Below are 13,005 nucleotides of genomic sequence, written 5' to 3' on the forward strand. Positions count from 1 at the left end.
ACTTCCAACACCATCATGGATCACTCGGGAACCAGAGGATTGTCTGACTACCGCTACTGTCGTAACTCACCACACCCACTGTCCAAGGGCTCAAGGACACACCTACCTGCCCATCCCACCACTGCCACTGCCAGCACCCAAGAAAGTCACCTGCAGGCCCAAGACTCAGCTCACCTGGCCCACTAACATCAGTGCCAGCATATGCCACCCAGGGGCCCAAGGACTGGCACATTCAGCTCACTGCTATCACCACTGGGGCCCAAGGACTGGCCCATCTTATGTCCCCATCCCCAGCAAAACCTCACCACAGCCTCCACAAACAATCACACCTGAAGCCACTGAGCAAATCTCAGACACTACTGACACTGTTTACAGCTGAAGAAATTATACCGAGACTATACTACTGCACACACCCAGAATCAAAGCCAAAGTGCCCAACCTAAACACCACCAAATAAACATCTTCAGAATACAATCCTCCCCTGTGCAAGCAAGTTCAAAAGACTGGAAGAAGCAATGGTTATGCCAGATGCACAGATATCAATGTAAGGACACAAGAAACATGAAAAAGCAAGGAAAAATTATACCTCCTAAGGAACATAATAATTCTCCAGCAATATATTTCAGGGAAGAAATTCATAAAATTGATGAAAAAGAATTCAAAGTAATGACATTAAAGAAGTTCAACCAGGTGTGGTGGCTCATTCCTATAATCTTAGCTACTTGCAAAGCTGATGCAGGAGGATCACTCGACCTCAGGAGTTCAGGAGTTCAATCTGCCATTGAGCTATGATTGTACCACTGGAATCCAGCCTGGGCAACAGAGTGAAACCTCATCTCAAAAAAATTTCTTTTTAATTTTAAAAAGGTTTTATTTAAAAAGCTCAGTGAGATACAAGAGAACTTGGAAATACAATACAAAGAAATCAGAAATTTCAAGAAACAAATGAAAAATTGACCAAAGATGTAAATATCATTAAAAAAGAACCAAAAGAAATTCTAGAATTAAAGAATTCTCTGAATGAAGTACAAAATATATTAGAAAGCTTCAACAATAGACTCAATCAAGCAGAAAGAATTTGAGAACTTGAAAACAAGTGTGATGAAATAACCCAGTTAATGTGGTGTAATGATTTAAATACATATATATGCATATGATTTATATATATGATTTATATACATATATATAAAACAAGGAACCATTTTATATATATATATATATATAAATAAAGGAACCATGGATATATATAGGGTTTTACCCATGGTTCCTTCTTAATAACTCCCATATCCTTTCTTTGAGTCTTTTGTTATAATGTCAGGTGTGTTAGGCCTCAGGGGAAGGTCTGAGGAAACAGAATCTCTCTCCTGCCTTTCTTCTCCAATGCAGGATTCTAATCTTTCTGCTCCTTTCTGATTGTGGGCCTTAAGACCTTTCCCAGAGAGGGCCACACCCTATGCCCTGGGAGAAGAAATTCTGACATCATGAAGCTTCCATAAAAACTCAAGAGGACAAGGTTTGGTGAGCTCCTGGATAGCTGAACACATAGAGGTTCTAAAGGGTAATATGCCCAGGGAGGGCATGGAAGCCGTGCACCCCTTCCCCCATACCTAGCCCTGTGCATCTCTTCATCTATATCCTTTATAGTGTCCTCTATAATTAACCAGCAAATGTGTTTCCCTAAGTTCTGTGAGCCACTCCAGCAAATTAATCAAATCCAAAGAGGAGGTCATGGGAACCCCAACTTGAAGAGAGTCAGTTAGAATTTCCATCCGAAGGAGGCAGGTGTAGTCTTGGGAATGAGTCCCTAATTTGTGTGATCTGGCACTATCTTCAGGTAGATGGTGTCAGAACTGAATTGGAAGACACCTACCTGGTGTCTGCTGCTTGATGTGTGGGGAAAACTTCCACACACATATTTGTCACAGAAGTCCTCTGTGTTGATTGTCGCGGTGTAAAAGTAGAGGAGAAATGAGGATTTTTCCTGACGCAGACAAAAATAAAGAAAAAATAATTTAAAAGAATAAACAAAGTCTACGTGATATATAATGCACCATAAAGAAGCCAAATATTCAAATTTTTGGTGCTCTGAAAAGTGAAGAGAACACAAAAGGAACGGAACACCTATTTAATGAAATAATAACTGAAAACTTCCCAGATCTAGCAAGAGATTTAGACATCCGGAAACAGGAAGATCCGAGATTGCCAAAAAGATACAATTCAAAAAGATCTTTTCCAGAGCACATTATAGTCAAACTGAGAGAATTCTAAATTCTAAAAACAGCAAAAGAAAAATGTCCAGTGATTTACACTGGAACCCCCATCAGACTAACAGCAAATTGCTCAACAGAAACTTTACAAGCCAGGAGAAAATGAACTGATATATTCAAAATACCAAAAAAAAAAAAAAAAAGAAAAAAAAGCATTGCCATCCAACGATACTATTCCTAGCAATGTTATCCTTCATAAATAAATGAGAAGTGAAGTCTTTCCTAGATAAGCAAAAGCTGAAGAAATTCATCACCACTAAACGAGCCCTATAAGAAATGTTTAAGCAAGTCATGCACATAGAAGCAAAAAGACAATATCTACCATCATGAAAATACACAAAAGTATAAAACCCACTAATAGGGCAAACACACAAATAAGAAAGTGAAAGTGCTTAAATGTTACCACTACAGAATACCACCAAACCACAATGATAAACAATAAGAGAGAAAGAAAAGAACTAAGGATATGCAAAATAAGCAGACATCAATTAATAAAATGACAAGAATAAGTGCTCCCAGATCAATAATAACCGTGAAAGTAAATGGATTAAATTTTCCACTTAAAACATACAGATAGGCTGAATGGATTGGAAAAAAACAATGACCCTGGCCGAGCGTGGTGGCTTGCACCTGTAATCCTAGCACTTTGGGAGGTCCAAATGGGAGGATCACTTGAGGCCAGGAGTTCAAGACCAGCCTGGTCAACACAGCGAGACCCCATCTCTATAAAAAAATTTTTGTTAATTAAAAAAAAGACACAACTATATCCTACCTGTAAGAAATTCATCTCACCTATAAAGACAGATATAGACTGAAAGTAAAGGAGTGGAAAAATATATTCCATGCAAACAGAAACCAAACGTGAGCATAAATAACTATACTTATATCAGATGAAACAAACTTTAAGTTAAAAAAAAAGTTAAAAGAGACAAAAAGGTCATTATATAATTATAATTATATAAGGCAATCAATTCAGCAAGAAAGTGTAACAATTCTACACATATATGCACCCAACAAAGCATGCACCCCAATATATAAAGCAAATATTATTTGATCAAAAGGGTCAAAGAGACTCCAACACAGTAACGGTTGGGGACTTCAGCACCCCACTCTGAGCATTAGACAGATTATCTAAACAGAAAATTTAAATTACCCTTAAACCGTACTTTAGACCAAATGGATCTAATAGATATTGACAGAATATCTCATCCAACAGCTCCAGAATACACATTTTTATCAGCATGTGGGACATTCTCCAGAACAGACTATATGGTAAAACACAAAACACATCTCAACTAATTCTAAAAAATCAAAATCACATCATGTATCTTCTCAGACCACAGATAAAACTAGAAATCAATAATAAGAGGAACTTTGGAAACTGTACAAAAGTATTCTTATAGCTATAGTAACCAAAACAGCATGCTATTGGTATAAAAAGACACATAGACCAATGGAACAAAATAGAGAACACAGAAGTAATTCCACATTTTTACAGCTAACTGAATTTTGACAAAGGCATCAAGAACATACATTGGTTACAGGACACCCTCTTCAATAAACCATGCTGGGAAAACTGGATATTTATATGCAGAAGAATGAAACTGAACTCCTATCTCTCACCATATACAAAAATCAACTCAAGATGCATTAAAAACTTAAATGGAAGACTTCAACTATAAAAATACTAGAAGGAAATATAAGGGAAATGCTTCAGGACATTGATCAAGGCAAAGATTTTGCAGTTAAGACCTCATAAGCACAGACAACAAAAACAAAAGTACACAAATGATTCAGTGCTTCTTATTGGTTGGTTAAAAAGAAAAAAGAGAAACAAAAATACACAAATGAGACCATACTAAACTAAAAAGTTTCTGCACAGTGAAGGAAACAATCAACAAAATGAAGTGACAATCTGTTGAGTTGGAGAAAATATTTGCAAACTATTTATTCAACACGATACTAATATCCAGAACATAAAAAGAACTCAAACAACTCAACAGTAAAAACAAAACAAATAAGCCCATTGAAGAGTGGGCAAAGGACATGAATCAACATTTCTCAAAAGGATACATACAAACAGCCAACATGCGTATGAAAATATGCTCAACATCACTAATCATCAGTAAAATGCAAATCAAAACCACAATGGGATATCATCTCGCTCCAGTTAAAATTGTTATTATAAAGAAGACAAAAAATAACAAATACTGGCAAGGATGCAGAGAAAGGGGACCTTCGTACACTGTTGATAGAAATGTAATTCCTTATGTTATGGAAAACAGTAATGGAGGTTCCTCAAAAAAACTAAAAATGGAATTACCATTCAATCCTGCAATCCCACTACTGAGTATTCTTCCAGCTGAAAGCAGATTCAACCACCTATTCGAAGTGTAAGACAAAGCCCTCTACAAAGGAGTCTGTATGAGAATCTTTTTCCGTTTTTGTTTTAATTGTGGTAAAATATACAATGTAAAATTTGCCATCCTCACCATTTTTAAGGGTGTAGCTCAGTTTTGCTAAGTATATTCACATTGTTGTGCAACCAATCTCCAGAACCTTTTCATCTCGAAAAATTGAAACTCTATACCCATTAAACAACTAAACATTTCCCCTCCCCTAGCCCTGCCAACTATAATTCCATTCTTTGTTTGTATGAATTTGATTTCTATAGATGCCTCATAAGTGGAATCATACAGTATTTATCTTTTTGTGATTGGTTTATTTCACTTAGCATTATGTCCTCAAGGTTCATCCATGTTGTAGCATGTGTCAGAATTTCCCTCCAATTTTAAAACTGAATAATATTCCCTTGTGTATATGTGCCATATTTTGTTTATCCATTCAGAAAATCTATTTCTATATCAGTGGTATTGTTCTGTTGATCTGGTGGCACACCAGGTATTTAGCTCAATTTTTAATTATTGTGATTTTATACCAAGAGAAAAAGAGATGTGATTGTATATTTGCACTCTAGGAAAGGAAAAACAAATTAAAGCTGAAACTGAGCTCAGTTTCATCAAGAAGCATCTCACTATCCCTTTCTATCTCAAAAATAAAAGTTTTGTTCACTGTATATTCCCAGATTCTGGAACACAGCTTGGCACATAACACTCAGTCAGTATTTATGACTGATCATGAAGAGAAAATGCTATACCTATAATCTCGATCACTCCAGTTCATCTGAACATACTATTCAAGAAAGCACTAATGTGTATTGACATGGAAAAATCTCCAGGAACTACTGTTAAGTGAAACAAGTTACAGATCAATATATACAATATGATTCAATTTATGTAAAAACACATGCAAAGCCAGGCATGGTGTCATGTGCCTGTAATCCCAGATACTTGAGAGGTTGAGGTAGGAGGATCCTTTGAGCTCAGGAGTTCAAGACTAGTGTGAGCAACATAGTGAGATTCCATCTCAATAAAATAAAATTAAATTAAAATAAATAGACCAGGTGTAGTGGCTCATGCCTGTAATCCCAGCACTTTCGAAGGCCGAGGCAGGTGGATCACCTGAGGTTGGGAGTTCGAGACCATCCTGACCAACATGGAGAAACCCTGTCTCTACTAAAGTACAAAATTAGCCAGGCATGGTGGCACATGCCTGTAATCCCAGCTACTCAGGAGGCTGAGGCAGGAGAATCGCTTGAACCTGGAAGGCAGAGGTTGCGGTGAGCCAAGATTGTGCCATTGCACTCCAGCCTGGGCAATAAGAATGAAACTCCATCTCAAAAAATAAAGTAAGTAAATGAATAAAAGCACATGCACAAATCAAAATAATAATTACATATGTATGGCTGGGCGTGGTGGCTCACGCCTGTAATCCCAGCACTCTGGGAGGCCGAGGCGGGCAGATCACGAGGTCAGGAGATCTAGACTATCCTGGATAACAGGGTGAAACCCCATCTCTACTAAAAATACAAAAAAATGAGCCAGGCGTGGTGGTGGGCGCCTATAGTCCCAGCTATTTGGGAGGCTGAGGCAGGAGAATGGCATGAATCCAGGAGACAGAGCTTGCAGTGAGCTGAGATCGCGCCACTGCACTCCAGCCTGGGCGACAGAGCAAGACTCCATCTCAAAAATAAATACATACATACATATATACATATGTATATAAAAGCACATCTAAATAATATGTTCCAAATCAACAGTTTGATTACCTCTGGGTCAGAGGGGGAGTGGTTGAGGGGTAGAAAGGGAACTTTCTATTTGTAGTATTTGAATTATTTACAACAAGAAATTATTTTTATATTGTTAGTGACAAAGCTTTTAAGGGAAAAACATCTGGACAATTATTTTCTGTGATACAGAATCAAAGAAAAAATATATTCAATTCTGTTTACCTTACATGTACCTTTTCTTAGAAAGCTACTGGAGAATGTGCTCCATCAAAATGACAGAAGAAATCAAAAAAGACGGCCGGGCGCGGTGGCTCAAGCCTGTAATCCCAGCACTTTGGGAGGCCGAGACGGGCGGATCACAAGGTCAGGAGATCAAGACCATCCTGGCTAACCCGGTGAAACCCCGTCTCTACTAAAAAAATACAAAAAAATAGCCGGGCGAGGTGGCGGGCGTCTGTAGTCCCAGCTACTCGGGAGGCTGAGGCAGGAGAATGGCATAAACCCGGGAGGCGGAGCTTGCAGTGAGCCGAGATCTGGCCACTGCACACCAGTCTCGGCGACAGAGCGAGACTCCGTCTGAAAAAAAAAAAAAAAAAAAAAAGACTAAGGTGTGGGATACAGGAAACAGGAGCCAGCATAACAGAGATGCAAAGTGAATCAATCCCCAAATGATGGTGAAAAGAGGGCCCAAGGTAATAGCTATACATCAAACATCAAGAGCAATCAGTCTGGACTGGCAAAGCAGGTAAGAAAGCTGTGCTAGAAATAAAATTGATTAAAATAACTGTTGCATTGGACATCTTGAGGGAAGATTTAGACAACTGGCAAAGAACTTGTGGTTCAATTGGTGAAAACTTTGCAAACACAGAGAGACAACTCTGGAAAAAACAAAAAAAAAACAAAAAACAAAAACAAAACAAAACAAAAAAAACAAGGAAGGAAGCTCTTAATAGCACGTAGGCAGGCATAATAATGTTGACCTAACTAAATATTGACCTAACCAAAAATTAGGAGATAACTATATTCAGAAGATCTATGGAAGGAACAGGTAGGATACATGCAAGTGATAGTGGCAAGAAAGCAGAAAAGAGTTAAATCCACACATTTCATGCAGGAAAGCCAATGCATGATGACTAAACCTGAAAAACCAAGAAGGAGCAATTATAAGGAATATCTAGAGATACAGACTAATAGTAACTAGTTAAAAGAGATGAACATGATTATTTCTCTTAAAAAGCAGGAAATGATGGAGAGTTCTACTCTTTTTAGATATTAACCCTATGGAATCAATTGATTCTGAACAATGAGAACGTAAAACTTCAATAAAACTAAGAAGTAAAGAAAAAAAAGGCACTACTGAGACTGACATCATAATATCTTACCTAACAGTGATGGATTTTACAGAAAATAGTTGCCATGTAGACTTCTGATGTGTCACAAAGAAACAACTGAGTTACAGGTAGGATGGTCACTTTCAGTTCCAGCATGGTATGATTCTACCAGAAGTATAATGAAAATCACTCAGATTATTTGGGCTGTTTATACTGAAAACTCATGATTTAAAAACACATTGAGGCCAGGCACGGTGGCTCCAGCCCGTAATCTTAGCACTTTGTGAGGCCAAAGAGGATTGCTTGAGCCCAGGAGTTCAAGACCAGACTGGGCACCACAGCGAGACCCTGTCTCAAAAAAAAATAAAATAAAATAAAAAGTGAGAAATTTGAAAAAGAAGGAAAAAGAGAGAAGCCATATTTCAGGCACAGTATTTACCAAATGCTTGATAGTTTTGGCATAGATGTGCTATCCAAAAAATTAGCTATGATAGAGAATTGTAAATAGGCAAGACCAAAATTTGTGGCAAATTTCAACATATTACACGATTCTTTCCCTTCTCCTCTGGTATAATCATCTCAAATGCTATTCATGCCCTTGTCTATCAAGACAAGTGTAATACTACCAAAGGGTACTGGTCTCCAGTTTTGGCTCAAAAAAACAAAACTTATGCGAACTCCTACCCTAGATGGTCACCACTCCTGGTGGGAAACACAAGAAACAACCAGATTCTTAAAGTCAAGCCCAGATTCCAGTCTGACCAGAAGAGCTAATGCTTTATCAGTCCTATAAGAATCCAAAGCAGATGACAGTGAAACATCAAAATCCGCACACAGGGGGAAAGAAATTGAATAACTCGTTTCCCACTTTAACAATTAAAGGTGATCATTTCTCCCTAGAACAAATAATCACAATGATGTGTATGACTAGAATATCCATTTTCTCAGTGTCTTTTTTTTCTCTCTCTCTCTCTCTCTCTCTCTCTTTTTCTTTTTTACGTTTTCAGTGTCTTAAAGCACTGACCTGAGCTCAAATCTCAAATCTGTTTTTCTCCTTTGGCTTCATTTTCCTCACCTGTAAACCGGCGGGGATAGGAGAGAAAGATACTTGGACTTTACAGGATTACTGCCAGGATGAAATAGTTAAGAATCCCAAACTCTTACAACCTGCTAAATATGTCAGGCATTATTCTAAGTGCAAATGGCACATAGCATTTCATTTCATCTTGAAACTACAAATCGTATTATCCCATTTTCCAGGTGAGAAAGCCGAAGCACAGCTGTTAACTCGCCCAAGATCACAGGTAGTGATGCAGCTGGGATGCTAACTCAGGCTACCTAGCTCCAGAGCAGGTTGAAATGAGCTAACGTTTGCTAAGCGGCCTGTACTATTCCTGAAATACAATGTGCTCAATGATACTTATTTTTCATACACAGTGTGAGAAAGTCCACACAAAATAGGCGAGACCGAGGAATGACCAGGATCTCCACTACTCTCCCAAGCGTTGCCAGCCCTCTCCCAGCGGCCAGGAGCACCCTCCCTCTCCAAGCCCCCAGAACTTCCTGTTGCGCCGCATGCCAGCAGTGGAGAGGAGCCAGCGCGGACTCCTGCGGTTGCAAGTTCGGGCGGCGCCGCGTTGGGGAAGGAAGCGGACTGCAGCGGGGCGGGCGTTTACCGTAACCGGCGCTGTCATCGCTCCGGGACTCCGGCACTGGGCGCACCGGGGCGCACGGGGGCGCACGGGGACGCGCAGGGGCGCGGAGGGACGGCGGTCGGGGCACTTCTCCAGCCGCCTCGGAAATCCGCGACCCCCAGCTCGTCAGCGTCCCAGTCTGCGATCCGTGTCCCTGGCTGCTCAGAAATGCGCCTTCTTTCCTCCGGGTTCTCAGCTCAAGCCACCTCCGAACTCCTCTCCCGCCTGCCCGAAGCGGAACCACAGAGCTGCCTCCTCTCCCGGGGTGTTTCTCACCACCCCAAGCTGAAGCCCCGACCCCCCGCTAGGTTTCCGCTCTGACACCACCTCCGCTATGGCCGCATCCCAGCTCTTGAAACCGCGGCTGCGGGACCTGCCCTGTACCTTAGATAGGATAATCATCTTTGGGTGGAGACCAGAGAACGTGAACGCCGGTATTTCGTAAATCCTAGCTATTCTAGATCCTCGTTAGATGTAATGTCCCTGGCCCCACCCACTTCTATCTAAGGCCGGGGGCGCAGATCTAGTGAATCACCTAAGGTCCTTGTTCCCCTCCAGTCCAGCAGCCTGAGCTTACCTGCCAGCGCTCCAAGACAGGTTGTTCTTTCATCTTTGATTTGCAGGCCCTGCTCCCAAAGCCCTGTCTGAGCTTTTAACTGTGGAGGCAGAAGCTCTGGGCTCCACCTCCACACGCTGCCTTTTACAGCCCAGTGGATTTGTCACAATACCTTTTGGCTTCAGTTACCTAACTGCCTAGAAAAGAAGGTGACTCCCACCTTCCTTCGATAAAAGAAGAATAATGAGGATCAAATGGAATGGCAACTGTCATCACAGACATCCTTCGTGGTAATGTATTGTTATTGTTGAGTCAGTGTGGGGCGTGAGGATATCAGAGATTTAAGCTAACGCACTGCTTTTACTACCAGTAACTTATTGGGCATGTCAAGCCTCAGTTTATTTATCTATGCAATGGGAATAATAGGGACAAAAATCCAGTTCCCTCACAAGGTTACACTGAACAAAGGAAATCACTTAATGTGCTTCATGTGTGACATACAAATGTTTTCTTATTTGTTTTGTTGTTGTTGTTGTTAATTCCTCTGGATAGGCAGTCTTTCTTGCTTTCTCTCATTCTCTCTTTCTTTCTTTCTTCTTTTTTTAGAGACAGGGTCTTGCTCTGTCGCCCCGGAGTGCAGTGGCAGGATCATGGCTCACTGCATCCTTGAGCTCCCAGGCTCAAGTGATCCTTCCACTTCAGGCTCCAGAGAGTAGCTGGGACTACAGGCACAGACCACAGTGCCTGGCTAATTTTATTTATTTATTTAAGAAATGGGGTCTCACTATGTTGCCCAGGCTGGTCTCAAACTCCCAGACTCAAGCGATCTTCGTGCCTCAGCCTTCCAGAGTGCTAGGATTATAGGCATAAGCCACCATGCCTGGGCTAGGCAGTCTTGATTAAGGCTGTAGTCAGTGATTTGGGGTGGATCCCAGTGTGTTGGCAGAGGTGGCACAAAGCACACAGGCAATATGATGCTCACATTATTACAAGTGTAATTAACAATGCTAGTCATTCATCCCTGACAACCGACTTAAAATTAGGGACACCTACTCATTTAGTTTATTATGAATTTTTGCCTGGTGAACTCACATTTGCAGACAGTTTACAGGTTTTTTTCCCTCATTTCTCAATGTGGTTTTAATGAGCATTTCTTTGTTTATTGGAAAACTGTAATCTCTCATATCCGTATTGGCATTTTTTGTTGTTTTTCTTTTTGTTGTTGTTGCTGTCATTACTGAGCCAGGGTCTCGCTCTGTCACCCAGGCTGGAGTGCAGTGGCACTATGTCGGCTCACTGCAACCTCCACCTCCTGGGCTCAAGCAGTCCTCCAGCCTCAGCCCCCACAAGTAGCTGGGACTACAGATGCAAGCCACTACACCTGGCTAATTTTTGTAATTTTTGTAGATACAGGGTTTCACCATGTTGTCCAGGCTGGTCTCGAACTTCTGAACTCAAGCAATCGACCCACTTCAGCCTCCCTAAGTGCTGGGATTACAGGCCATGGCCATTTGTTGTTCTTCTAGAAACATACTTAATCTCCTTTCCTCTCCTTAACCCATCTCCTTTAAAGAGTTAATCTGTAAACAGTTAACGGGTTCTGAAAGCGCTTCTAAGGTAAGTAAATCCTTCTCGATCTATGTCTTCTATACAATTTCTTTGTTAGGTCTCTTACAGGGCCAGGGTCAGGGAGTTCTCAGAAATCTGCAGACACACCAAGAAGACAAGCCATTTGGAACCCAAGATTCTTGAGAAGTCTACCATCTTCTAGTTTACCATCTTTGGTAAATCTACATGTTAGGATGATCATTTATTCTTTTCAGATCAAGCTTCAAGGCATTTACTGCGTGAAATACAAGGGCAATTCGAAGTGCTTAAGACCTTGGATGTGCTAGTTTACAAGCTGCCTTTGGTTCCCAAGCTGTATTAGAAACATCTCAGGCATTTGTCAAAAGTGCAGATTCCCAGGCTCCAACCACCCTACCCAGCTCTCTTGTATCAGGATTTCTAGGGTGGGGCCCAGGAATCTGTAACTTTCACAAGCACTTTAATCGATTGTCAAACTTGTATATAAAACTCTTCTCATCCGGGCATGGTGGCTCATGCCTGTAATCCCGGCATTTAGGGAGGCCGAGGCAGGAGAATCACTTGAACTCATGATTTCAAGACCAGCCCGGGCAACATGGCAAAACCCCATCTCTACAAAAAAATACAAAAATTATCCAGGCGTGGTGGCTCACACTTGTGGTCCCAGCTACTTGGATGGCTGAGGTGAGAGGATTGCTTGAGGAGGTCGGGGCTGCAGTGAGCTATGATGGCACCACTGCACTCCAGACTGGGCAACAGAGTAAGACCATATCTCAAAAAATAAATAAATAAAAATAAAACTATTCTGGGCACAAACACACCTATGCCCAGGGTAGCTGTGAAAATTAAATTTTAAAATATTCATTAGTAGTCTAGTGTGGTTTGATTCAGGCCAGCAAATATTTCCTGAACATAGACTGTTTGTCAGGCATCATGCTGGGCACCAGGAAAACAAAGATGAATAAGGCATTGTCCAGTCCACAAGGAGCTCAAGTTTATAAGAGGAAGATGAACAATCAAAAATGAAACTGGGAAGAGGCGGAGCAAGAAGGTGGAATAGAAGGCCCCGATCATCCCCTTTGCAGGAACACCAAATTCAGTAACTATGTGCACACAAAAAAAGCACCTTTCTAAGAACCAAAAATCAGGTGAGCACTCACAGTACCTGGTTTTAACTTCATATCACTGGAAGAGTTACTGAAGAGGTAGGAAAGACAGTCTTTTTTATTTTTAACTTTTATTTTAGGTTCAGGGGTACAGTGCAGGTTTGTTTTATAGGTAAAGTCATGTCATGGGGGTTTATTGTACAGATTATTTCGTCATCCAGGTACTAAGCCTAGTACCCAATAGTACTTTTTTATATCTCCAAATCAACAGTTTGAGTACCTCTGGGTCAGAGGTATCAATAGTTATTTTTTCTGATCCTCTCCCTCATCCCACC

The 13,005-nt window shown here is 40.8% G+C and overlaps 1 protein-coding gene across 4 annotated transcripts in view; it reads right to left on the reverse strand.

The window, feature by feature from the left end:
* TRPM6 (transient receptor potential cation channel subfamily M member 6) overlaps window positions 1-13,005 on the reverse strand; it is a 193,504-nt gene that overhangs the window by 161,828 nt on the left and 18,671 nt on the right. The window contains exon 1 of one of the 4 annotated variants that reach the window (XM_050761466.1): window positions 9,999-10,094. The exons of 2 other annotated variants lie outside the window; for them this stretch is intronic. In XM_050761466.1, coding sequence (XP_050617423.1) covers window positions 9,999-10,031 — 33 coding nt within the window. In that variant the 5' untranslated portion in view covers window positions 10,032-10,094. Of the gene's footprint in view, window positions 1-9,998; window positions 10,095-13,005 lie in introns of those variants that run through there. One more of the 4 variants, XM_050761468.1, reaches the window with a different exon arrangement.

This window comes from Macaca thibetana, chromosome 15 (assembly GCF_024542745.1).
Source record: "Macaca thibetana thibetana isolate TM-01 chromosome 15, ASM2454274v1, whole genome shotgun sequence".
Taxonomy (NCBI): domain Eukaryota; kingdom Metazoa; phylum Chordata; class Mammalia; order Primates; family Cercopithecidae; genus Macaca; species Macaca thibetana.